The sequence below is a fragment of the Larus michahellis genome, chromosome 12 (genome assembly GCF_964199755.1).
Source record: "Larus michahellis chromosome 12, bLarMic1.1, whole genome shotgun sequence".
Lineage (NCBI taxonomy): Eukaryota > Metazoa > Chordata > Aves > Charadriiformes > Laridae > Larus > Larus michahellis.
This window is the reverse complement of record NC_133907.1, coordinates 16193291-16218254: the sequence shown is the minus strand read 5'-3', so window position 1 is coordinate 16218254 and position 24964 is coordinate 16193291. Positions and strand designations below refer to the sequence as shown.

At 58.1% G+C, this 24964-nt stretch overlaps 3 protein-coding genes across 4 annotated transcripts; all 3 read left to right on the top strand.

Annotated features, from left to right (window-relative positions):
- Nucleotides 1–757: 757 nt before the first annotated feature.
- Nucleotides 758–5756, top strand: LOC141750258 (zinc finger protein 541-like). Its single transcript, XM_074605037.1, has 7 exons — nt 758–1023; nt 2057–2199; nt 3155–3230; nt 3396–3484; nt 3901–4029; nt 4445–4620; nt 5155–5756. The coding sequence occupies exons 1-7, from the start codon at nt 855–857 to the stop codon at nt 5219–5221; spliced, it is 849 nt and encodes a 282-aa protein (XP_074461138.1). The 5' UTR covers nt 758–854; the 3' UTR covers nt 5222–5756.
- A 6235-nt stretch (nt 5757–11991) lies between these two features.
- On the top strand, nt 11992–18089 carry LOC141750211 (uncharacterized). Its single transcript, XM_074604933.1, has 9 exons — nt 11992–12492; nt 12963–13039; nt 13615–13780; nt 14123–14229; nt 14728–14859; nt 15786–15930; nt 16191–16421; nt 16657–16850; nt 17905–18089. Exons 3-9 carry the CDS (start codon nt 13724–13726, stop codon nt 18080–18082), a joined length of 1044 nt encoding a protein of 347 aa, XP_074461034.1. The 5' UTR covers nt 11992–12492; nt 12963–13039; nt 13615–13723; the 3' UTR covers nt 18083–18089.
- A 175-nt stretch (nt 18090–18264) lies between these two features.
- On the top strand, nt 18265–22501 carry LOC141750212 (centrosome-associated protein CEP250-like). 2 transcript variants are annotated; one of them, XM_074604935.1, is made up of 4 exons: nt 18265–18399; nt 20244–20396; nt 20823–20936; nt 21755–22501. In XM_074604935.1, the coding sequence occupies exons 1-4, from the start codon at nt 18298–18300 to the stop codon at nt 21794–21796; spliced, it is 411 nt and encodes a 136-aa protein (XP_074461036.1). In that variant the 5' UTR covers nt 18265–18297; the 3' UTR covers nt 21797–22501. The 2 variants fall into 2 exon arrangements, with proteins under 2 accessions (XP_074461036.1, XP_074461035.1); XM_074604934.1 differs by having other exon boundaries at nt 18268–18399; nt 20241–20396.
- The last annotated feature ends 2463 nt before the right edge of the window (nt 22502–24964 follow it).

The window sequence follows — 24964 nt, the reverse complement described above, 5'->3', positions numbered from 1 at the left end:
CCCAGGGGGAGACGCCAGCGTCCGTCCCCAGAGCGGCGGGAACAAGGGTTTTGTGCAGGGCTGCTTGCTCTGAGGAGAAAGAGCCCTGGAGAAAGGATCTCGACACAAGGACCGCCAGAACCCCGGCTCAGCAGAGCTGGAGCAGCCCCTCCGATAGCCCGGCCACAAAGCTTCCCAAAGGAGACAAAAGCTGGGTCTTCGCCTGACCCAGGCTGTGGGAGGGAGGAAGAAGAGGGAAAACATTGCAGGGAAGATGCTCAGACACAGTATGGCCTGGCCGGAAGGAAGGAAGGCACAAGCAAAGATGTGGGAGTAAACTCTTTATTGCAATACGAGGGGGTAAGGTCTGTGTCTGCTGCCCAGGGGCTCTACACCTCGCTTGCCGCACATCTCCTCCCTCGGCACTCTGCGTGGCTGCACGTCGCCTTCCTGCCCGTGCCCACCCCAGCACCCTGCGCAGGCTCAGCTCCGAGCCCCGTAGTCCTTTCCCCACCACAGCACCTGGCCCGAAACGGCAGATCGAACACTGAGGGTGATGAAATTCTATTCTTTAAAAAAGCAGTTCAACTTCCTCCCATTAATTTTCCACACCTTTATCTCCATATTGTTTTTTCTCCACTTTTCGGCTTTCCCGCCGCCCCCCCCCAAAAACCGCGGTCGGGTGGTTTTCTACCGAAAAAGGTCGCCATGGGGTGTTTTTGCGGGGAGCGATGGCGCACAGCAAGGAAGGAGCAGCAGGTCAAGGGAAAGGGAATCCTTGAGCGCTTGTTAGTTAACAGCAGTTCTCGTTATTTTCTTTCAGAGAGAAACAATTTGGATTGGAGTTGGGATGCGAAGGACTTGGAGGCCAGAAAATGCACCCCAGTCCCTCGCTGGTGCCCAGAAACCATCGCCGGAGGCCGCAGGAGATGGAAAGCGTCCCTCCAAAGCCGAGATGCCTTCAGGGGAACGTCGCGGTGGCTCTGCCGGCTGATTGCCTTCTCGGTACCGTCCACGAGAAGGAATTTGGCAGCAGGGAAGGAGGTGGGTGGCGATTTTAGTGATTTTTTTGAGTGTATTTAGAGAAAACTCCCTTGCTGGAATGGCTTCTGTGAGCCACTGGTCAGCAGTTCAGCAGCTCAGCTAATCCCCCCAATTCTATTCGACTAAGACGGCAGGAATGGGCTTGGTGGTAATGAACGCTAATGGTAACGGAGTTGGTAAAGGTTCCAGGGGCCTGTTGGTGGAATTTCTGGGAAACAGGTAACCTGTTAATCACTTTGGAGTTGCGATGTAGGTTCCTCCTAAAGCCGCGACCTGATTTGATTGTGCGAGTTTGGGGTAAAAACTGAAGGTAAGCATTAAAAACGCGCAATTCAAAAGAGTTGAGGATGGCGAGGAAGGCTAAAGGCTGGTCTTGTTGGAACAATTTTTCTCTCGGGCTTTTTTTTTTGCTACCTTCCAGGCAGAATTGCAAGGGGGTTTGGGTGTTTTGGCTGATGAAACAGTAAAATGGGCGCCCAGCCGTGGGAAGAAGAGCAGAGTGTGGGGAAAAGCGGGGACGAGGGAAGTGCCGTTGAGGAGTGGGCGTGTGGTTGGTGCAAGGCCCGGTGTGTGCAGGCCCTGGCAGTTGCCATTGGGCTTCTGCCGGTGGCTCGGCCAGTCGTCAAGGGCGGGTTTTTTGGGGCAAAGTTGGCCAGAAATGTGCGGAAATGCCCGGCCAAGCGCTGTCACGGAGCGTTGCCGGCCTCCTGCGTTCTACACAACATTCCGAAGCACTTGGTGCTCGGCGGTGGTGGCTCTTGCAGCTCGCTGCTCTTCTCAGAGCAAACCTGACCACTTGGGAGAGGTTTGAGGAGGAAGAAACCCCCAGTTTTCTTGCCCGATGGGGCCCAAGAGGACTCAGGAGGCAGAACGGTACCGTGGTGGTGCTGGAGAAGTTGTTAGAGGAGAGCGATTAGCGCTTTCCTGGGAAATAGGGGCCGTCTTTCTTACAGCTCCTCCCGTATGCGCGCGTTTCTCCTGCCGGAGCTGTTCCCCGCTCGCCTTCCTCACCTCCTCTTCCTCACGCTTTCAGGCGCATCAACATTGGAAGCCAATTCCAAGCGGAGCTTCCAGACCTCCAGGACCCAGCCCGTTTGGAAGAGGAGGAAGAGGGAGCGTCGCTGGTGTGGAAGCCCTGGGGCGACGTGGAAACCAACCCGGAGACGCAGGAGAAAGGTTTGGTTTTGTTTCCTACCGCTTTTCTTCCACTTTGACCCCAGCCAGGGATAGGAGGTGTTGAAAATGCCACCTTTTTGGGCATGTCTCCCTCCTTTTCTTGCCCGCGTTCCCATTGGAGGGAAGGAGATGGCTGGGTTTTGGTGGGAGAGGGACTAAAGACTAACGGGCGACGCTCTCGGCAGCGTCTTGCATGAAAAAGGGGCGTTTGGAGCCCTCCCAGCTCATGTGCGGTGCCCTCGGGAGAGGGGAGGTTTCTCTCCGAGCTTTTAAATAGAGCTCTTTGGGTACCGGACTTCTTTCTCTGCCTTTTCCTCGTCTGCGGTCTCTGCTGCGCTCGTCCTGTTTTCCCTCCCTCTCCTCTGGCCCCTTTTCTGGAGGAAAACATGACTTTTTGTGGGTTTTTGTTGCGTTTGTAGTTAGAAACCTGCTCCATTTGGCGTCTCCCAAGGGCGGGCCGGGGGGCCGGGTCAACACGGAGCTGGCTCTGCATTGCCTGCACGAGGCTCAAGGCGACGTGCTGGTAAGAAGCGGCAATTTCTAATGAAGAACGGACTTTGTTCCTGGTTTGAGCTGGGAGTCGCTCCGAGTTTCCTATTGCGCGGGTGGGAGTCTCTTTGCCGAAGGCTCAGGAGGTTCTTGGATGTTGCCTGTCGCGGCGTTAACGTCTCGTGGGCTTCCCGAGCCCTCTCCTGGTGCATCGCTAAGAGTTGGTTTTGATTCTGGGAGGATTTGGAGAATAGAATTACTCCCGAATGAAGGGATATTGGCTAAAACCCGAGGTGTGTCCTCGATGAGCCCCGAGCGGGTCTCCTTTGCTCCCCCTTCTTGGAAGAAGGATTTTAACACCCCTGGGGTGGGCGTCTGCTGGGGCGTGGCCAGGAGGAGGGAGAATTTCCCTTTTGGCTCCTCCTCCAGAGGAATTTAACTCTTTTTTCCCTATGAAATCTGGCAGGAGGCGGCAGAGATGCTGCGTGCTGGGCCGCCTCGGAGACCCGAGTCCCATCCCCTGGCTGATTATCATTACACAGGTAAAGGAGGAGAACAGCTCCCGCCGTTCCCTTTGCTCTGATTGAATTGAGGCTTCCAAATGTTCTTTTGGGGTGGGGCAAAGAGTAGTTCTAATCCCTTTCCGGGGCTTTTGGAGGCGGGGGATGCCTATTGTAATAGTTTGGCTGTCGCTGGTTAATTCCTAGGCTCGGATACTTGGACACCGGTGGAGGAGCAATTGTTTAAAGAGGCTTTTTACCTGCATAAGAAGAATTTTCGCCTCATACAGAAGCAGGTAAAGCCGTTAGAGGGAGGCGCAGCTCGTTAGCGTGGGCAATTTCAACCCAGAAAGTCGTACTTTGAGTTGCGTGTTGGAATGCTGTTCTTAGGACCCTTCTTCATGCTAAAAAACCACCGGTACGAGACAAGTTTTTGCCCTCATGTGTGATGGCAAGGGACTATTTAATCTCTCTGGGAGAAAATAGCAGAGATATTAAAAGAATAATGACAGTTTTTGTTGTGAAACGGAGAATTCTGCCCTGAAAACGCTTCTTGACGGCGTTTTTCAGCAGGTGAAGGTTTCTTTTCTGTCCGAGCTCCCCCGGACGTTGCGTTGCGAGAAGCGCAGGAGAGACTCCTGGTCGATCTCCCCTTGGGTATTTTACTGCTGCGTTTCCCTTATGAAATGGCTCCTGGTTTTCCTCCCGGCAGATCCAGACTAAAAGCGTGTCTCAGTGTGTTGAATATTATTATACCTGGAAGAAAAAAACCCGTTTTGGCTGCACTCGTCCTCGCCTGACGCAGAAGAAGCGCCCGAGACGCCCGGAGGAGGAGGAAGAGGTAGAAAAGCTGCTGGGGGAGGGATTTTTGTGCCAGCTTCCGCTCCTCCATGAAGCCATCTGGGAAAACATTCCTTAAAAACCAGCGGATTTGGTTCACAGAAATATTTGTAACTTTGTGGCGGTAGAAACGGGGTGACGGTGTCGCTTCGGTGCTTCGGAATTCCACGTTTTCAACCCGTTGGGATCGATTTTTGCGTCAGAAAGCGCTGTTCTGCTTCAAATAGAGAACTGATAGGGTTTTTCTTTCAAGGTCTGGTCCTCCCAGAGGAATTAAAGTGTTTTTTTTCGACTGTTTCTTGTTCAGAGTCCACCCGGGCAGGGTTGGGCTGATAAAACGCGGTACCTCCGGCGCAAAAAATCCAATTCCTTTGCCGCCCGCGGCTGTTTCAAGCTATTTTTTACCTGATTTACAGGCCCTTTGCAGTGCAAAGAAGAGGCAGCGCATCATCCCCAAGGAAAATCCAAAGCTGGGGAGTCAGGAAGAGAACCCCTGCAACGGCAGCAGCTCCTCCATCAATGCCGGTGCTTCCTGGTGCTGGGACGGCGGCGCCGGAGATCCGGGATTTTTCCCCTGCGGCGAGTGTGGAAGGTCAGCTCTTCCTTTTCCTTCTCAAAAGCGGCTGTTTTGGGGCTCAAAAAGCAGCCGTGGGGGCAGCGGGGGAGGGCAGCTGGAGGATTGCCCTTGCCCCGGGGCCGCTTGGCGGTTTTCATTGACTTTCAGCCCCCAAAAATGTGTGTTTTCGGAGTCGGGGAGACCCTCCACCGAGCCCTGAGGTTCAGAGCGGTGGCCCTCCCTTGCGCAAGAATCCCGGCGCTTCTCCTTTTTGACCAAAAAAGCCTCAAGTTCCGTGAGGATTTGGGGCCTGAGGCTTCCCCGCTCCACTCGCTCGCGCCGAGCAAAATGCCTCGCGTTTCAATTCAGCCTCATTTTAAGCGATGGCCCAATTAATTCTAATATTTTAATCGCCCACGATCTGTCCTGTTGAACCACCGACGTCGGAAACTCTGTCGTACCACGCAGCAAAGCGTAAGAGTTCCCAAAAGGAGGAATAACGGAGCTTGGTCTCACAAATTTACAAAAACGGCCAAAGACTTAAAAATGCCTTTCTTTTCTAACTTTCAGGGTGTTTGAGAAGATCCAGGGGAGAAACGCCCACATGAGATTCCATCGCCCAAACGCTGATGTTTAAAAGGGCCCCGGGAGCTCTTCTAAAGGGTGGCGAAGCCACAAAAGCCCCCGCATTCCGCTGACCTCCTCCCATAACACCTGGGAACTGACACCAAACCAACCCCGAGGCCAGTTTTTACCATTTTTCTTCAAACCCCCCAGCTTTTTCTCCGCATCCGGGCAGCGGCTGGGCTTTGAGGATTCAAGAAGACGCGGTCGCCCCCGCTCTAAAAAGAGAGGGAATGGGGGAAATGGCCCCAAAAGGGTCATCCTATTTAACAACGTGTTTCCCTGCTGGTGGTGCGCAGCGTTTAAGATCTGGACTGCAGCGCCCTTTTGGTAGAGATAAGGTTAGTTTTCGTGTGTGGATTTGTGTTGTAAATACTTGTCCACAGTTTGTTAATAGTTTTGGTGTTTGTTAATAGTTTTGTTGTTTGTTAATATTTTTGTTAGTTGTTCAGAGTTGTAAAGAGTTGTAAGAGTTGTTACTGGTTGTTAAGAGTTGTAGGTAGTTGTGTTGTTGTTAATAAAGAGTTGTGTTCCTGTTTTTCACACCCAAGCTCTGTGTGCATTTCTTGGGAGCCGCGGCCTTTGCAGAGTTGTGGTTCCAGTGTCTCGGGGATGGCGGCGCTGGAGGCGGCTGGGGGTGGTGGCACGTCCACCCTGGGGGTCCCTGTGCACAGATGGGATGTGGCTGATGGAGGGGACGTCCCTGGGCACCAGCGGGGTTCATGGGCTGCTGGGGAGTGGGGTCCCCAACAGCAAAGGGGTCCCCAGCCAAGCATGGACTCTGCCATGACCGACCCCTGCCATGATGCCATCAAAGCAGGCAGGAAACCTGCTGCGGCCTTGCTGCTGGAGGGAAAGGAAAGGGAGGGACGGGGCACAAGCCAGGATGGGGCTGCAGAGCTGCAAAATGCAAACTGATCAGCCGAGGGCCATGGCATCCTTGGGAATGGCTGGTACAAGGATGAGGGGAGAAGGTTTTGGAGCTGCAGGGGCTGATGTTTAATGGTGTGAACCTCCGATAATGGCAGCCCCTCCGATAGCCTGGCCACAAAGCTTCCCAAAGGAGACAAAAGCTGGGTCTTAGCCTGACCCAGGCTGTGGGAGGGAGGAAGAAGAGGGAGAACATTGCAGGGAAGATGCCCAGACAGACACAGTATGGCCTGGCCTGAAGGAAGGAAGGCACAAGGCACCCCCTGGGAGCAAAGGTTTTATTGTCCGCCTGGTGGAGCTGCGCGGGGGCTCTGTGCCCCAGGAGCCGCAAACCTCCTCAGGACCAAACGCAGCCCAAAGCTCCCCAACACGCTCGCCACAATCTCTCGAGCCTCCAGTCCAAATTCCTCCCATCGCTCCGCAGGAGAAGTGTCCAAAGGCTCTGCCTCTCTGGCACTGGCAAACAACCTCCCGCCGACCCCATGGGGAGCCCTCCTGAAGACATGGAGGGACTGATCCAGCGCCTTCCCCCATCCAGCACTTCCCCGACCACGGTCTCAGCCTCCTCTTTAAGCTCCTGCTCTTCGGCCAGCGTAGCCCGCAGCAGCGTAGGCTGGATGCTGTTGGGCACGTCTTCTCCGGCACGCTTCTGAGACTAAACTGAGGAGCAGCTTGGCATGAGGGGATGGTCAGGCATGAGGGGATGGTCAGGAAGAGCCGCTGAAGACAGGACTGAAGTGTAATGTGTTGGGATTCTTAACTTTGGGGGGTAGTGTATGTATTCAGCTGCACCACCTTTAAGGGGGCTCGTCCCCATCCCCACTGCGCTCCCGTTGCCATGGCCCGTGTTCCATCTGTAACTGCCAGTCCCTGGCGACGGGCACAACGCATCCCCTCTGCCCTGTGCCCGACAGCCCTTCTCTCCTGCTCCCCACACAGCCCTGCTCTCCTGCTCCTCACAGCTCCGACCCTCCACCCAGCCCTTCCCTTCCCATCCCGCCTGATCCCAATTTCTTTCCCCTAGCGTTGTGATAATGAAGGCGATGAAGAAGAATCCATGTGTGCTGGCAGAGGTACATCCCTGCCCCCTGGAGGTGGGCAGCCCGCCGTAGTCGTGGTGCCAGGAGCTTGTCTCGCCCTCTCCCCCCACCCCTGCAAGGCCAGGGGCTGGCAGAAGCCCTTCTGGGCTGCTCATGCCCTGCTGGGATGCAGCATCCCTGCACGGGGGGACACGTCCCCACACACAGCCCAGGCTGCCCCAGGCTGGTGCCGCAGGGATGCTCGGCGGGAGCAGGCGGGTGCTGGCCGGAGCCTGAGCCGGTGCCTGCGCTGCCCCTTTCCAGGCTGGAGCCGTGGGAGCTGAGCCCTGCCAGCGGAGCAGCACCGAGCCCAAAGGCCATCTGCACCGAGTAAGGAGCTTCTGGGCGCCCAGGCACACCACGCGTGGGCCGGGATCTGTGTGTGGGGGCCCCGGGGTTTGTGCTCGTGGCCCCACATTGCAGGGAGCAGGGCTGCTCACCCCTGCCCTCTCTGCACCATCAGATCCAGAAGACCATGCGAAACACCAAAATAATGAAGATGCAGAAGCAAAGGAGCCTCCAGCTGCAGGCACTGGGGCGTCAGCTCTGGTGGGTGCTGGTGGCCAAGGAGCCACTCAGGTCCAGCCAGTTCCTGCTGGAGCCCCATGGCCCCACTGCTCTCCCTGGCCGGCGAGAGGGGCAGGGGTGCAGAGACCCCCGTCCCACAGGTCCACTGGGCTGGCCCGGGCAGGACCAATGCCCTTTTCTGCTTGCCTTTCGGCTTAGGATGTGCCAGACTGCGCTGGAGGCTGCAGAGGCGGCTGCCAGGAGTGTGGGGACGGAGGAAGAGATGGCGATGGAGGTGGATGTGGCTGAGGAGGAGGAGATGGAGGTGGATGTGGAGGAGGAGGAGGCGATGGATGTGGACCCGCCATCAGGAGGACAGGCACGTGCTCGCCATGCGCTGCCCGCAGGGAGGGAGGGTCTCCTGCCACCGGGATGGGGCTGGGGCTGGGGCTGGGCTGGGTGGTCCCCGCTGCAGGGACACGGCGCCCGCTGCCCTCGTGCTGGCGGCACAATGGCCCCCACCGCGCTGCCCTGAGCCCCCGTCCGGTTTGGGCCGGGAGCGATTCCTTAGGGCCGGGACAGGCAAGTGTAAGCCCAAGCCCAGGCGGGGCTCAGCGCTGGCGGCAGAGTCCCGCTGTCCCCAGCGTGTCCCAGGGCTGTGGCCATGGAACGCCCGTCGGGGCAAAGCCCGACCCGAAGCAGCTGCTGCCGCTGAGCCGGCTCGGGAAGCCCCAGCTCTGCTGGGTGAGGCGCTGCTCGTTAGCCAAACGGCCTTGCCGCTGGCTTTTCTTCCAGGGGCAGCAGGCGTGCGGAGGCCAGACCAAGAGCAGATCAAGGAAGAGGAAGTGTTGTAAATACTTGTCTACAGTTTGTTAATAGTTTTGTTGTTTGTTAATAGTTTTGTTGTTTGTTAATAGTTTTGTTAGTTGTTCAGAGTTGTAAAGAGTTGTAAGAGTTGTTACTGGTTGTTAAGAGTTGTAGGTAGTTGTGTTGTTGTTAATAAAGAGTTGTGTTCCTGTTTTTCACACCCAAGCTCTGTGTGCATTTCTTGGGAGCCGCGGCCTTTGCAGAGTTGTGGTTCCAGTGTCTCGGGGATGGCGGCGCTGGAGGCGGCTGGGGGTGGTGGCACGGCCACGCCAGGGGTCCCTGTGCACAGATGGGATGCGGCTGATGAAAGGGACGTCCCTGGGCACCAGCGGGGTTCATGGGCTGCTGGGGAGTGGGGTCCCCAACAGCAAAGGGGTCCCCAGCCAAGCACGGACTCTGCCATGACCGACCCCTGCCATGATGCCATCAAAGCAGGCAGGAAACCTGCTGCTGCCTTGCTGCTGGAGGGAAAGGAAAGGGAGGGACGGGGCACAAGCCAGGATGGGGCTGCAGAGCTGCAAAATGCAAACTGATCAGCCGAGGGCCATGACATCCTTGGGAATGGCTGGTACAAGGATGAGGGGAGAAGGTTTTGGAGCTGCAGGGGCTGATGTTTAATGGTGTGAACCTCCCCACGCTCAGGTCTTTGCTTCTGGTCCTGCCGTGCTTTACCCGGGGCCGTGCCCAGAGCCGAAGCCCGGAGCAAAGCCCTCCTTGCCCTCCGGCATTCCTGCTGCCGGCAGCGGCCCCGGGCCCTGGTCCCCACTCGGGGCGAGCCGTGGAGGGGGCAGCGCAGGCTGCGGGGGGCTTTGGGGAGAGGGAGCTGGTGCAGGGGTGCGGTGGGCGCAGGGTGTCGGGGTGCGGGGAGCCGTGGGTGCCGGCAGAGTGGCGAGGGGGGGCGATGCCGTGCGGGCCGGGGGTGCGGGATGCGGGGAGCCGCGGGGGGCCGGGGCTGCGGGCACGGGGCTGCCCCCGGCCGCTCGGGAGCCGCGGCCCCGCCCGCCCCCTCATTACCCGCGCCTCATTAGCGCCTCATTAGCGGCGGCCGGGGCGTGGTGCCCTCCCCGCGGAGGCGGTCGGGGAGCGCTGCCGGCCATGGGGGTTGCGGGCGGCGGCGCCCCGCCGTGCTGCTCCTGTCCCTGGGGGAGGCTGCCCGGGCGGGGGTCGGGCTGTGGGGGCCGGGCTGCGGAGGGGCCGCTGCCTGGGGTGCGGAGTCGGGGGGCGATGCGGGGTCCCCTCTCTCCGTGTGGCTGGGTCGGGGCTGTGTGTGTGTGTCCGGTGGGTGTCGGCTGGCGGAGCCGAGCTGTCCGTGCCCCCCCGGCTGTCAAGGCTCCCCTGGACACAGGGGCTTCAGCCAGGGACTCGCAGGTGTCCGGGCTGTCCCAGGGTCAGGCGCTGCAGGGAGCAGCCTGCACCCGGTCTCCACTCGGATCCTGCTGCCCAAAGCCATCCTTCTCCCTTCCCCCCCGCATGCTGAGACCCTTCCTGCGAGAGCTTTCCTCCTTGTGGCTTGAGTTGAGCTCCCCCCTGGTGTTGGTGAGTTTGTAGCGAGTGCCCCAAGATGATGGTGTTGGGAGGGCATTAACTTCAGCAGAGCTGTAATAATCCCAGATGAGCTGGGTAAGGAGGGTGGTGTTGGGCGGGTTTGGGGAAAGGTCTGCTTAAAGAGCAATCGAGCAGAAGGGGCAAGGTGGGGGGCAAGTGGGAAGTCAGCAATAAAATGTTTGCGGGGATGACTGGGGGCATCTTTTTGTGCCCGGCAGTGAGTTGTGGGGAGCGCAAAGGAGTTTCAAGGAACTGCAGGGAGCGATGAAGGGAAAGCCCCGGTGCCTTGGCTCGGAGGAAAGGTGCCAGGGCAAGGCGGGGGCCGAGTGCCCGGTGGGTCAGGCTTCTCAAGCTGCTGCCGAGCCCCCCGTGGGCTGGGAGGGGAAGGCATCGCCCTCAGCGGTGGGGTGGAGGCTGTGGGACGCGCTCCTTGGTGCCAGCCCCGCTGGCTGGCATGTGTCAGGGCTGAGGCGGGCGGGGGACAACCGGGATGGGGCGGGGGGTGGCGGCAGGGGGGGGTCTCAACAAGCCGGGACGAGGTGCCAGTGCCGCTGCCGAGGCAAGCGGAGGGTCCTCAGCCCTGCCGCCTGCCCCAGCCAAAATATGGAACTTTGGTTGTTGCCAGAAGGGGAAAACACTTCAGCAAAACTCTTTTGCTCAAGGAGAATGGAAAACATAGTACTGCTCGTTTTTTGAAAATGTCTTTATTTGGTGCTTGCATTCTTCTGCCAGCAAAATGCCGATGGGAGGTTGTCTGTGACCTGCTCTTTATTGCCCCTTCTCCACGGGACAGGCTGGCTCGGGATGAAAATTCTCTCTGGGCTGAGGCCCCGGAGATGCAGAATCCCCCCCAGGCTGGTGTCGGGAGTGGGGTTGCTGCCCACTGGCGGAAAGGAGGAGGTGAGGGGGGAGGAGGAGGGATGAGCACTCTCACCGTTGGCTGGGGAAAGGACTTGTTTATTTTTTGCTCACAGGTGCAGGAATGAAGAGTTTTGGTGCCCCCGCAGCAGCCCTGGCCGGCAAAGGGCTGAGATAAGGGGCCTGTGTGCCTGGTTTGGCTTTCACGGGAACAAGGGACAGCTGACCAGCATTTAAACACCTTTAAGGTGTTTAAAACTGAAACACCTTAAGGTTGAACCTTAAACACGTTTAAGGCACGCAAGTCTATGAAACGTGCAGATCAGTCCGACTGCTTTGATACTGGCTACTTTTGCGGGGCAAATCTTTGCCCAGTCCCTCTGACATTATGACAATAACGGCTTCCCCGTTCCCTGCTGGCGGCCCGGGCCCTTCGCGCCGCCCGTCGGGGAGGACAAGGTCCGGGAGCTCCCCCCGGGCACGTCGGCGTTTCGCCCCGGGCCGGGCCCCCCGCTCCCGCGGCAGCCCGGGCCGAAGCCGCAGCCTCCGGCAGAGGCTCCGGCGCTGCCGCCGCCTTCCCCGGGCGACGGCCCGTCCCCGCGGCCCCGGCTCTCGCCCGCCGTCTCGGGGCCCCCCCGACACGCGGCTCGCGGGGACCGTTTCCCCCCGCTCCCGCCCCCAGCGTCGGCCGGGGCCGGTAACGGTCTCCGAGCGGAGCCGGCCGGAGCGAACCGCGGCCGGAGCGGCCTCTTCCCCCGCGGCAGCCCCGCAGCCCGCAGGAAAGCGCCGCCGCAGAGCGGCCCCGAGCGAGCCCGTCCCTCCCGCCCCGCGGCTCCCGGCGGCGCCCGTCAGGCGGCGGAGCCCGGCCGGCGAGCGGGGGCATGGCGGCGCCGGGCCCGGCCTCCCTGCAGCGCCGGCTGCAGAGCTCGCAGGAGGCGCGGCACCGGCAAGCGGTGCTGGTGCGGAAGCTGCAGGCGAAGGTGAGGAGCGGGGGCGCCTGCCCGGGGGGAGCTCCCCGAGGCCGGGCCGGGGTGCCCGCGCCGTCCGCGGACGGGACTCGGCGGCGGAGCCCTCGGGGGGCGAAGGCGCGGCCCCGGCGGGGTCCTGCCCGGGCCCTGCCCTGCGCTGCCGCGGGCGGGACGGCGCCGAGCCCGGAGCTCGGGGGAGGGAGGGAGGGAGGCCCCGGGAGCCGCCCCGTCCCGCCCCGTCCCGTCCCGTCCCGTCCCGTCCCGTCGGCGGTCACCCCCGAGCCGCTCGCCGGGGCTTGGCCGGGCTCGGGGGAAGCGAAGCTTCCCGGTCCCGAAGGGACTCGGTGTCGGAGCGGCAGCGCCGTGGCGCGGGCTGAGCTCGGGCTGCAGAGAGCGAGAGAAAAGCCGGTGCCGGAGGAGCCGGGTCCGTCCCCGGCTGCAGTCGCTCATCTTCATGCCGTGTCTGCGCCCAGGTCCTGCAGTACCGGACCCGCTGCCGAGAGCTGGAGCAGCAGCTGGAAGCAGGAGCGGTGAGTGCGCAGGGCGCGAACTGAAGAGAGCGGCCGGAGCGTTCGGGAGCGAAAAAGCTCCCCGAGCCATGGCAGGGGAAAGCGAGATTGTGCTCCCGGAGGGTTTCAAGAAGCGCTGCGAGTTTGCCCGCCCCTGTTCTGCCCAGTTGCCGCTCTCAGAGCAGCCAGCAGTCCCAGAAATGCAGGATTGGAGTTGTGTGCGGGAGTGCTTTATTGGCGGGGAACGTTTCGTCCTGGGTCTCGGGAGAGGGCTTTGCTGCCTGTTCTAGGGCTGTCTCCGAAATAGAATGGGTGGACAGACAGTGTTTTGGAAGGCGAGAATGCTGGCGTCGGGCAGAGAGAGCTGGCTCTGTGCTTTTCGTTCTGCTTGCCGGCTAAAGCAGATCTAGGAAAGAAAGGGCGGGAGCGTAGGAGAGCATTCCTGGGCTTCAGGTGGAAGAATTGGACCAACCATTCGCTTTCTTCTTCAGGGATGCCTCCCAGGCAGGTGGGAAGGCACGGAGGCCCTGGAGAAAGCCCTGCTTGAGGTGAAAGAGGAGCAGCAAAGGTACGAGGAAGAAGCGTTCCCTCCTACTCGGTATCCTGGATGCTCACGGCAGGGAGGGAAAACCTGTCAGTGGTAGGCAGTCTCCGCAAGGGAAGTGTTGGGGCAAGCCCTTTGGAAAGGAGAGAGGTGCACAACCTGTTCTGTGGGGCAGTAATAGTGGTGTGTGCTGACCGCTTCTGTTTGGAGCGGGGCGTTCCTGCGGGTGAGCTCCAAGGGTCCCTTTCCAGCCTAAACGCTGCCCTGGTGCAGTAGGTGAGGGGCTGGGGGCAACGCTAGAGAAAGGTGATGCGTCCAGTGATGAGGCAGCACGAAGGGGAGGCAGCCGTCGACTGTGGGCATCGTCCGAGTTGCAGAGGAAGGGGAAACCCAGCCTGTAGGTGGAAATGGAAGGCTTAAAGCAAGGAGAAGCAAACGAGTTGGCCATCAGCGAGAGATCTTAGTTCATCCTAGAAAGTGCTTTTCCTGCCTCTCAGTTTGAGAACAAAGTCAGTGTTGGGGGAGCCGGGAAATCCCGGGGATGCTGCTTGTGGATCGGGGTTGTTCAGTGACCTCATGGCTGTTCCTCCCTTTGCAAGGTGTGAGGATCTGGCCGAAGCGAACAGTCTGCTGCGGGAGCACCTGGAGAAAGCGAAAGAGGTGAATTCAGCCCTCAAAGAAGATGTTGGAAAGCTGACGGTGGATTGGATGAGGGCGCGGGAGGAGCTGGAAGCGAAGGAGCGCGAATGGCGCCAGGAACGTGAGGTGAGGCTCAGCTGCGGGAATGTCAGAGGTGGTGCCAGCGTGGCATGAGAACGCGTTTTGTTTCTGGCCCAGAGAACTTGCTGTGAGAAGGTTGTGGCTCGGTTGAGGATGTGTTGGTGTTGACGAGCAGAAGAGAGGGGTTGTCGCGGATGGAGCGATAGACTTCACTCCTAAGAGAGAAGCAGCAATATATTTATTGATATAAACCAATGATTTGACCAAGTCGATAGTAGACGCGACAGTTTTAAGGGGGTGCTATAGCAAGGTCCACTTGGTTTTTTACTGCTCGTACAGTGATGGCGGAGGCTGAACTGGCATTTCTTTTTGTCTTTGCATCTGTAGCTCTATGAGAACTACTTCAGGGGTGACCGTGACCGTCTGCTCGGTCTGTGGCATCAGATGGTCACCTTCCGCCGTCATTTCCTGGAAATGAAGGCTGCCACGAACCGGTGAGTAGAAGTTGAGGCCCGATCTCTGGCAGAAAAGATGTACCTTCCCTTCACACCTCTCTGAGGTTCCTTTCTCACAGTTGCCTTCTACACAAACAAGAGCAGCGTAGCCGTGAGAGTGTCTGCTGCTGGTGTCAGCAGGCGACTTCAGACTCTGGGTTACTGTCAGCCATTTATCTTCCTGGATGATGAACCTTCCTTAATGCGTCGAGCGTGCCTTGGTTCTTGTGTTCTTTGTGCTTTTTTGTTACGCCGTTTTAGGCTTATTCTTCCTCCACCTTCCTGAAAAGTTTATTATGTGGCTGTTGTCGTGAGCCTCTGAGCAGTCGCTCGCCAAGGTGTGTCCTGACCCCAGAGTGTCAGGGGAATGATTTGTCCCCAGCCGAGATGTCATCTTTCCTGGCAGCTTTTCCTCTTTGCGCCATTACGTGCGTGAGAAGCGAGTCAGCTGATAGAGACGGTGGTGTGAACGTTGGCTCTTCCTTTGTTCTTCTGCAGAGATTTGTCAGAGCTGAAGGCAGAGCAAACGAGGCTTTCTGGGTCTGTAATGGCAAAGTGCTCCCGTCTAAACTGCAGCGTGATGTCCTTCCAAGCCAAGGGGGAGCTGGAGAAGAAGGAGCTTCAGGACAGGTAAAGGTGTTTTAAACTTTGCTGTTAGCACCGTTCTCTTCTGGGGCTGCCTCTTGCATTCATAGATGGGCTGTGTTCACATTGCAAACACACCCGTTCTGCACGGCCTTGTTTCCGTCCCGAGTCAAACGGTTGCCTTCAACAGAAAGGACGGCAAAAATCGTCTGACTGCCAGAAGCTCCTCTGGGTAAGACCAGACTGGCAAAGAGGTGGCGTATTCCAGTGCTTTTGCTGTGAACTGGTTCTTGGTGAGCAAGCGAGAGCAGCCTAAAGAGAGCTCTGTCTCTGGTACAGCCCTTTTGCTCCCCGGGGCGGTGCTAGAGGAGTTGGCAGGAATTTGCCCAGCACCATCCTAAGCACTGTAGCACCTCTGTGCTGACAGTTCCTTGCGAGACTGAGTGCAGAAGGCCTTTGGGGCAAGAAGGGCCATTTTGCAACATGCAGCGTATTAACCGGGACCCTCCTGTGATCCCATGGTTATTGGATTGGACATTCATAGCCGTCTCCCCAGACAGCTTGCAGGGCCTTGGATTCAATCACTGCAGAAGGCAAAAGTAATTGTGGGAGTCGTAGTCTGGACTTTCAAAGTCTGTTTTTGCCCAAGAAGAACTTGTGCAAGGCTTGTATCCAACGTATGAAAGAGGAGAGAGAGAACTAAGAGGCAGGAAGCTGTTGCCAGTACCTGAACGTTTTGGAAACGTTCTGTGATGTCTGGAAGCTTGATTTACTTTCTCAATGAGGAACGTTTCATCCATGACAAAGAGCGATGCAGCTCTACTCAGGAAAAGCCGGTGGCGTTTAGGTGTAGGTCCAAAGCCGTTGGAAATCATTCCAACTGCCGTATCTGGGACACAGTATGTGCTCCTGGTTTTGGAAACGAGAATGTTTTTACATTGACAACTTGTTTGTCTTTCCCCTTCTCACAGACTGAAGGACTTAGTGGCACTCGAAGACAAACACTGCGTGTTAGAGCATGAGTTGGTAGTTGCGAGAGAGGCGCTGGAGGAATCGCACCTTGAGAGGGATGTGCTGAAGGAAGAGAAGCGTGAGCTTAGAGTGGCCCTGGAGAAGGTATGGCCACCTTGTGATAGCAAGACCAGCACAGATGCTTTTTTCGTGTCAGTAGAGGCCAGGGAACGTGCTGTTCTCCTCCTTGGGAAATGGTGATGAGACCACGCAGGCTCCTTGGGGTAGTTTGTCGGCACGTGCTTATTGGGAGCGCTGACCTGGGAGTATGTCAGCGAGACGCAGGGGATGTGGAGTTGCTGCTCTCCTCTTCTTCAGAGTAAGTCTTGCTGTATTTGATTTCCTCTGTGCTTCTGTGATTGCAGCTGGAGCAAGAGAATGAGGCTCTGTTGTGTAAAGTGGATGAGACGGAGAGAGCAAAGATCTCTGCCCAGGAGAAGCTGAGCTTGTGTGAAAGAACAAAGAGCGAGCTCTGTGCAGAGAAAGGCCACCTGGAGCAGCTGCTGAAGAAAGCAGAGGAGCAACAAGAGGAGCTGCGGGTAGAGCTGGGCATCCTGGCAGAGGAGAAGGAAGAAGCCCAAGAGAAACTCCTTGAGGTGAGACCAAAGACCTGGTGCTTCTGGGTGGGCATGTGGCTGCTTGGCTGGGTGAAGCTGTGCGTGTTGGCCTCCTTTTTGGCTTCTGGTAAGTTGCAGAGAGAGGACTGCATCCACGACTCTACTGTTCTCCCGTGTGGCAAAAGCTGCAAACTGTGTAGCTCTGGAGCCTTTGTCTGGGGCAAAAGCCAGGGCTGCACGCAAGGACTCTCACTGCATTTTGTCCCGCTTCCAGGTTTCCCGCCAGCAAGAGTCGTCTCGCAGTGGCCTGGAGCAGTTGCGCCAGGAGTCCTCTCGCCAAGGGCACGCGCTGGCCGAGGTGTGCGCAGAGAAGGAATTGCTGGTGCGGGAGAAGGCTGCCCTGGAGGTGCGACTGGCAGCCCTGGAGCGGGAGAGACAAGGCCTTTTGGAGCAGCTGGCAGAGGCCAGGTAAGGGCAGGGAGGAGACCCTGGGCAGGACGTTCTTTAATGTCTGTAATGGTAAAGGTGACAGTGGTTCCACGGGGATCGATTGCATCCTGTGTGCTTTTCACATGTTTTCGCTTCCATGGACAGAAAATGGAAGAATTCCAATTCAAGCAAAAAAAAAAAAAGTCTACCTTGATTTGAAGGTTATTTTTCTGACAGCTGAAGCTGGCAAAGCTCTCCTGAGCGTTGGGCTCATGTTTATGCCCCCTTACGTGTTCCTCTGTGACGTCCACAGCAAGCCGAGTGGGCTCTGAACGGAGCCATAATTAAACCACGCAGACGTTTCCCAGAACGTGAAGTTTCTCTCTGGTCTTGGATTCTTGTTCTGTGCATTTGAACATCGATCTTTCCTTGTCACGTAGTTTGAGGTGGGATCTTCAGAATTGACGGCTATTGCTTATGGAGGTTGTGAGCAGGACGCTGCCCTTCAGGAGAAGCCAGAGGCTCCTGCAGAAAATGTGGAGGGCCTTCTGTTTCTAAGCTAACTGGTGTTAGTGTGGTGCAGGAGCTAGAGCTGGTGACACCAGCAGCGGGGAACCCTCTCTTGAATTCTCGCCAGCCTTCAGGGGTTCCTGCCCATCACTGATGTCTGTTAAAATGGACATAGTTACTTTGGCCTGCCAGAGACTGGTGTAATCGGAACTGTGTGCTTGTTCTCCTTCTTGAAGATACGTCCTCCGTTGTCCATCCAAGTTTTGCTTGCTGGCACAGGCTTGGTGGGCGCAGCTACCCGTGTGTCGTGGATCAGACCCCAGCAAGTGAAGATTTGGCTATTGCAGTCCAATTCGGCTGGGCTTTCTGTGTGCTGCCAGGTGACAAGGGAAGCCTGGCCATCCCCTGGCAGGGGCCCGCATTGCTATTTGGAAGGGCAGGAATAGGCTCTCTGTGTAGGAGTTTCCACGCGAGCCTTTTTCCGTAGGCAGGGGTAGGGATCTTGCACCGCTTCTTCCTGGAACAACTCCCTGTGGGTGTCAGGAGCAAGCAGCTCCTTTCTCTCTGTATTCACGATTTGCAGGTCAGGGAAGGAGACCCTGGAATGCAGCCTGTTGGAGGCTCAGCAGCACTTGTCTGAGCTGGAGATCACCAGGAGTCATCTCGAAACCCAGCTCCACGCGGTGGCGCAGGCCAAGGAGGTGATCCAAGGTGAGAGCCTCCCGTTTCTGGTGACCCCGTGCCTGGGGAAGGTGGTATGAAAGCAGCTCTCTGTCCGCAGTGCTTCTGAGGAGTGAAGGAGCTGGAGACAGACCCCTCCTCCACGGAAACTCAAAGGGCGTAAGGTCAGTAAAGTCAGAGCCGCTGTTTGTGCAGACTCTGACTCTTGCCATTTGTCGTGTTTGCAGGGGAAGTGAAGTGCCTTCAGTGGGAGCTGGAAGCGGAGAGGTCTCTCCTGAAGCGGGAACGGCAAAACATGGCGCAAGAGCTCCTGCAGAAAGAAGAGCAGCATACCGACACCCTCAAAGTTCGGGAGGCCGACCACCAAGGGGAGATAAACAAGCTCCTGCAAGACGTGGTAGGAAACACTATGCTTCTGAATGCTTCAAGCCAGCTTTGTGGGCTGGCTTTAGGAGAAGAACAGCCTGAGCGTGGGAAATGGCAGCAATGGTCCGTCCCGGGCGACACGGTGCCGGGCCAGGCAGCAGAGCCAGTGGCTCGTCCTCGAAGGAGCGTGGAGACCCCCAGGACTCTGGTGGGACAGTAAATGCAGGCACGGGTTGCGTGTGGGCGTAAGAGGAGTTCAACAGAAGGTTGGGTGGTCCCCAGCCAAAGCACGGCAGCAAAGGGCTGGGATCTTAGCAGCCTCCCGCCCGCCATGGAGTAGACTCCTAACGCTGCTGCCAGCTGCAGGCGGGGGAACTTTGTTCCTTCCTTTCTGTCCTTTGGCGGCTGACGGAGGTTTTGGAGCAGACGGAACAGGCCCCTTGTTCCTGGTACTGGCGTTCGCGGCCTGTCTTGTGAGGAGGGCACGAGGGTCTGGTCCCTTTCTGACCCTGCAGTCCGTCTGCACCTTTTCCTTGATGAAAAGGGAGCCGAGCTGTGACAATGGAGGCTGTGAGCCTACGCTGTTCTGAGGAGCTTGGCTGAGACTTCATCAAATGACTGAATGGTTTGGGTTGGAAGAGACCTTAAAGATCTTCTAGTTCCTACCCCCATGCCAGTGGGACACCTCCCACCAGCCCAGGTTGCTCCAAGCCCCGTCCAACCTGGCCTTGAGCACCTCCAGGGATGGGCCAGCCACAGCTTCTCTGGGCAACCTGGGCCAGTGTCTCACCACTCTCACAGCAAAGACTTTCTTCCTAATATCTCATCTCAGTCTCCCTTCTTTCAGTCTAAAACCGTTCCCCCTGAGCCCCTTTAGGGACTGGAAGGGGCTCTAAGGTCTCCCCGGGGCCTGCTCTTCTCCGGGCTGAACCCCCCCAACTCTCTCAGCCTGTCCTCACAGCAGAGGGGCTCCAGCCCTCCCAGCATCTCTGTGGCCTCCTCTGTTCCTGCTCCAACAGGTCCGTGTGCTGATATTCATGGCCCCAGAGCTGGAGGCAGCACTGCAGGGGTTCTCCCCAGAGCAGAGCAGAGCAGAGGGGCAGAATCCCCTCCCTCGCTCTGCTGGCCACGCTACTGGGGATGCAGCCCAGGATACGGGGGGCTTTCTGGGCTGCAAGTGCACGTTGCCGGCTCTCATGGACCATCACCCCCAAGTCCTTCTGCTCAGGGCTCTCTCAATCCATTCTCTGCCCAGCCTGTGTTTGTGCTTGGGCCGAGAAGAAAATGTTTGCTAGTAATTCACCATTCAGCTGCTCAAACGCTTTCCGTCAAGCCCAGAACTAATGAAAGAACTACGCAGCTTGCCGTTAAAATGAATGCGAGTCCAAGAGCTGTGCGTGGGTGATTGGTTCCCTCCTATCTAGGCAAGATGAAGCAATGTGTGGCGGTTGGGATTTGGCCTGGAAAGGGCACAGTTGACCAAGCGAATGTACTAAACGTAGTAGAATTTTGTAAGGATGGCTGAACAGCAGCGACACTGATGGTGCTTAGAGGAGGCTTTCAGAGGTGGAGACTCCTGAGGTCCAGCTTTTCCAGGGTATTAGAGAGAATGGAAATGGTACCGTTGGCTGGTGAGGTTGAAGGCTTCATTGCGCTTTCAGGGTGTTCTTTTGGCGCAGGGATTTCTCCGAGGTGATGTGGAGGAGGGCCCCTGGGAAGGGAGAGTGTTGTTTTGGGCTGTGGGCCGGGAGGAGGAGGAGAAGGGACGTAGCACTGTCCTTTCCTCCATGGTCACTCTCCGCGATGTGTTGACTCTGGCCCTTCTCTCCTTTCTGTGGCACCACTCCCATCATCTGCTCTCTGAATGCCCAGCAGGCGATTGCAGAAGGGCAGCGGCTGTCCTGGCTCTCGGAGAAGAGACTCCTGTCGCAGCGGCTGGAACGTCTGCAGCGAGCAGTTGCAAGGCTGGACCAGGAGAAGACGGAGCTGAAGCAATACAGTGCTGAGCTCAGGAGGACTCTGGAGGAGGTAGACCAGGCTTTCGCTGCCTCTGCGCAGCATCACGGTCCTCTGGAAGGCACCGCATTTCCAGAGGCAGCACTGTGGAGTCCTCGGCTTGTTTCCTTCCCTCTCCCACTGTCCCCTGTGGCCACACGCTTTTGTCTTTTCTCTCTCTTCTGGCACCCCGTTGCCTTCGCAAATGCACATTCACTGCGGTACCAGCCTTCTTGCCCCAGTGTCCCCATACACACCCACTGGACACTCTTGTGTCAGGAACTCTTTCCTCCTGCTCGCTCTCTTCCGTGGGCTGCTTGGAGTGCTTTTTGGCCCCAGCGTTCTGTGGTGCAATTCACAGTCTCTGAGCAGCCATCTCCTTGCCAGGATGTCCAGAGGTCCTTTTGCTCCTTGTGTGGTGGCAGGTTTCTGTGACCCTTTCTCCTATCCAACGTGCAGGTGGAACGTGAACGGAGGAGGCTGAGGAGATGTTGCAGAGGTCGGGCGCTGCCAGATGCAGGCGGATCTTCTCTCTCCGAGTCTGACCAGCACAAGATGCTGGCGTCTCAGCAGGTGAGACCAGGATCTTACTTGGTGGGAGGAGGCTCTGGCCAGATGGAGGAACGATGGCAGCAGCCCCCCAGTATAGACCGGGTGAGGAGCAGGAAAGCTCTCATCCAGAGCCGCTGTGGCTGTGCTGATGGGCACAGCTCTGCACGATGCTGTGGCCCGAGTTTTGTTTGGCCATCAGGAAGGGAGGCCGGCAGGCGGTGGGAATACCCAGTCAGACGCGTCCCTTGGCCATGGCCAGACAGCATCGTTCCCCGAGGTCTGGTCTCTGTGGGTCAGGCAGGGTGGGAGAGGGATTGGAGGAAACTCAGAAAACGGAATGGATGGGAAATAGAGAATAGTCTAAGGATGTTCCCCTTGAGTCTTGCTCGTCTTGTTGAGCTTTCCCATTTTCCCTTTTCACGCGCTAGCTGTCACGTTTTCAAGGCAGATGAGAGCAGAAGAGTTCCTCAGTGCCTTGTGTAACCAGTAACTCTCCTGCTGAGGAAAAAGCCTGTGGCAGTAAGGTGGCAGTAGCCCCAGTCTCTCCCTTGGAAAGGAGAGTTGGTTGACTTAATCCTGTAGGAATCTCTCTCTCTCATATCCATGGGATGTCTCGGGGTTGTACGTGTGAATGGTGAGCCAGAGAGAAAGTCAACTTGTTGATAGTATGAGGTGAGACCAGGGTGACTCTGGGAGCCTGTGACTTCCATTCCCCGAAGAGCAAGTGTTTGTCGGGGCTGGCGTTAGAGGGTGCGTCTTCCCCGAGAGCCGGTACCGTGGAGCTAGGGCTGGTCCTACCAGCATGGGCTTGTCTGAGCTCGGCCTTTGGCCTCTTTCAGGTGTCCCTTCCGCAGACGCAGCTGGCGCAAGACGGGAAATAGAAGCGGGACTGGATTGAGTGCTGTGCAAAGACCGGCCAGGAACTTGAAGACCTTGAAGGCCAAAGCTGCTGCTCCGGTGGCAGAGACTCGGGAGCTGCGCTGAACCTTGTCCTGCCGCGGAGCAGCTGCAGCATCGCGGGGTTCCCGTCTTGGGCCCTTCCCTGGACTGTGTTTGTTTTCCTGCGGGCAAGGGGGGTGCATTTGTTCTGTGTAGATTTTGCAGCATGTGCTAGTGATAGTGGGGGTTTCTGTTTCTGTACTAAAAACCATTTTGTACTATTTTTGAAGGGAAAAGGGAGAGGGGTTTTTATGTTTTTGTAATAAAAGCCATTTTGTACTGTTTCTGAAGGAAAAAGAGAGTGCTTGGTACATTCATGGGTCAGGAAAAGGTTAGAGTAGGGATGTCAAAAGAATATGGTTAAAAAGTTCCAGGAGCGCTTTGTATAGAATTGTAGTAGAACTTTGATGGAGCTTGAGCTGAACTCCTGAAATTAATCCTTAATTGGCCTAATTAGGGGGATCTCCCAAACCGTTCCAAACTTGGACTTGAATGCATGTGTCTGATGAGGGCTGGTAAGGGAACTGTAGCTCACCCATGGGCTGTATCTCATCACTGTGAACCTGGGACTGTCGGAAACGTGTGGTGTGCTGGCTGTTGTTAAACGCCCGGCACCCGATTCTGCAGAACTGAAATAAAGCCAAATATCTCGACTCAGTGTGTTGATTGGTTTTTGCCCAGCGGGTGAAGAACCCTGATTTAGGGCCGTCTCCTCCGGCCCTGGTTTTTCCCATTCCCTGCTTGCAGCTCTCTTTGGGTGAGCCCTGGCACCGGCTGCTCGAACCTGCTCCGCTGCACCGTTCTGGGCCTCCACAATAGAGCTGCCTCCCCGCTGCGCAGCGAGGAGACCCAAAGGCCATGTGGCAGAGCGGTCCCCAGGGGGAGACGCCACCGTCCGTCCCCAGAGCGGCGGGAACGAGGGTTTTGTGCAGGGCTGCTTGCTCTGAGGAGAAAGAGCCCTGGAGAAAGGATCTCGACACAAGGACCGCCAGAACCCCGGCTCAGCAGAGCTGGAGCAGCCCCTCCGATAGCCCGGCCACAAAGCTTCCCAAAGGAGACAAAAGCTGAGTCTTCGCCTGACCCAGGCTGTGGGAGGGAGGAAGAAGAGGGAGAACATTGCAGGGAAGATGCTCAGACACAGTATGGCCTGGCCTGAAGGAAGGAAGGCACAAGGCACCCCCTGGGAGCAAAGGTTTTATTGTCCGCCTGGTGGAGCTGCGCGGGGGCTCTGTGCCCCAGGAGCCGCAAACCTCCTCAGGACCAAACGCAGCCCAAAGCTCCCCAACACGCTCGCCACAATCTCTCGAGCCTCCAGTCCAAATTCCTCCCATCGCTCCGCAGGAGAAGTGTCCAAAGGCTCTGCCTCTCTGGCACTGGCAAACAACCTCCCGCCGACCCCATGGGGAGCCCTCCTGAAGACATGGAGGGACTGATCCAGCGCCTTCCCCCATCCAGCACTTCCCCGACCACGGTCTCAGCCTCCTCTTTAAGCTCCTGCTCTTCGGCCAGCGTAGCCCGCAGCAGCGTAGGCTGGATGCTGTTGGGCACGTCTTCTCCGGCACGCTTCTGAGACTAAACTGAGGAGCAGCTTGGCATGAGGGGATGGTCAGGCATGAGGGGATGGTCAGGAAGAGCCGCTGAAGACAGGACTGAAGTGTAATGTGTTGGGATTCTTAACTTTGGGGGGTAGTGTATGTATTCAGCTGCACCACCTTTAAGGGGGCTCGTCCCCATCCCCACTGCGCTCCCGTTGCCATGGCCCGTGTTCCATCTGTAACTGCCAGTCCCTGGCGACGGGCACAACGCATCCCCTCTGCCCTGTGCCCGACAGCCCTTCTCTCCTGCTCCCCACACAGCCCTGCTCTCCTGCTCCTCACAGCTCCGACCCTCCACCCAGCCCTTCCCTTCCCATCCCGCCTGATCCCAATTTCTTTCCCCTAGCGTTGTGATAATGAAGGCGATGAAGAAGAATCCATGTGTGCTGGCAGAGGTACATCCCTGCCCCCTGGAGGTGGGCAGCCCGCCGTAGTCGTGGTGCCAGGAGCTTGTCTCGCCCTCTCCCCCCACCCCTGCAAGGCCAGGGGCTGGCAGAAGCCCTTCTGGGCTGCTCATGCCCTGCTGGGATGCAGCATCCCTGCACGGGGGGACACGTCCCCACACACAGCCCAGGCTGCCCCAGGCTGGTGCCGCAGGGATGCTCGGCGGGAGCAGGCGGGTGCTGGCCGGAGCCTGAGCCGGTGCCTGCGCTGCCCCTTTCCAGGCTGGAGCCGTGGGAGCTGAGCCCTGCCAGCGGAGCAGCACCGAGCCCAAAGGCCATCTGCACCGAGTAAGGAGCTTCTGGGCGCCCAGGCACACCACGCGTGGGCCGGGATCTGTGTGTGGGGGCCCCGGGGTTTGTGCTCGTGGCCCCACATTGCAGGGAGCAGGGCTGCTCACCCCTGCCCTCTCTGCACCATCAGATCCAGAAGACCATGCGAAACACCAAAATAATGAAGATGCAGAAGCAAAGGAGCCTCCAGCTGCAGGCACTGGGGCGTCAGCTCTGGTGGGTGCTGGTGGCCAAGGAGCCACTCAGGTCCAGCCAGTTCCTGCTGGAGCCCCATGGCCCCACTGCTCTCCCTGGCCGGCGAGAGGGGCAGGGGTGCAGAGACCCCCGTCCCACAGGTCCACTGGGCTGGCCCGGGCAGGACCAATGCCCTTTTCTGCTTGCCTTTCGGCTTAGGATGTGCCAGACTGCGCTGGAGGCTGCAGAGGCGGCTGCCAGGAGTGTGGGGACGGAGGAAGAGATGGCGATGGAGGTGGATGTGGCTGAGGAGGAGGAGATGGAGGTGGATGTGGAGGAGGAGGAGGCGATGGATGTGGACCCACCATCAGGAGGACAGGCACGTGCTCCCCATGCGCTGCCCGCAGGGAGGGAGGGTCTCCTGCCACCGGGACGGGGCTGGGGCTGGGGCTGGGCTGGGTGGTCCCCGCTACAGGGACACGGCGCCCGCTGCCCTCGTGCTGGCGGCACAACGGCCCCCACCGCGCTGCCCTGAGCCCCCGTCCGCTTTGGGCCAGGAGCGATTCCTTAGGGCCGGGACAGGCAAGTGTAAGCCCGAGCCCAGGCG

Coding starts and splice junctions, on each gene's coding strand:
- LOC141750212 (XM_074604934.1), top strand. CDS start 18,298: ATGGCGCAAGAGCTCCTGCAGAAAGAAGAGCAGCATACCGACACCCTC. Junction 18,400..20,240: donor ACAAGCTCCTGCAAGACGTG/GTAGGAAACACT, acceptor CTGAATGCCCAG/CAGGCGATTGCAGAAGGGCA. Junction 20,397..20,822: donor TCAGGAGGACTCTGGAGGAG/GTAGACCAGGCT, acceptor TCCAACGTGCAG/GTGGAACGTGAACGGAGGAG.
- LOC141750211 (XM_074604933.1), top strand. CDS start 13,724: ATGAGGGCGCGGGAGGAGCTGGAAGCGAAGGAGCGCGAATGGCGCCAG. Junction 14,860..15,785: donor AAGAAGGAGCTTCAGGACAG/GTAAAGGTGTTT, acceptor CCCTTCTCACAG/ACTGAAGGACTTAGTGGCAC. Junction 16,851..17,904: donor GAGCAGCTGGCAGAGGCCAG/GTAAGGGCAGGG, acceptor CACGATTTGCAG/GTCAGGGAAGGAGACCCTGG.
- LOC141750258 (XM_074605037.1), top strand. CDS start 855: ATGCACCCCAGTCCCTCGCTGGTGCCCAGAAACCATCGCCGGAGGCCG. Junction 3,231..3,395: donor GGCTGATTATCATTACACAG/GTAAAGGAGGAG, acceptor GTTAATTCCTAG/GCTCGGATACTTGGACACCG. Junction 4,030..4,444: donor GCCCGGAGGAGGAGGAAGAG/GTAGAAAAGCTG, acceptor CCTGATTTACAG/GCCCTTTGCAGTGCAAAGAA.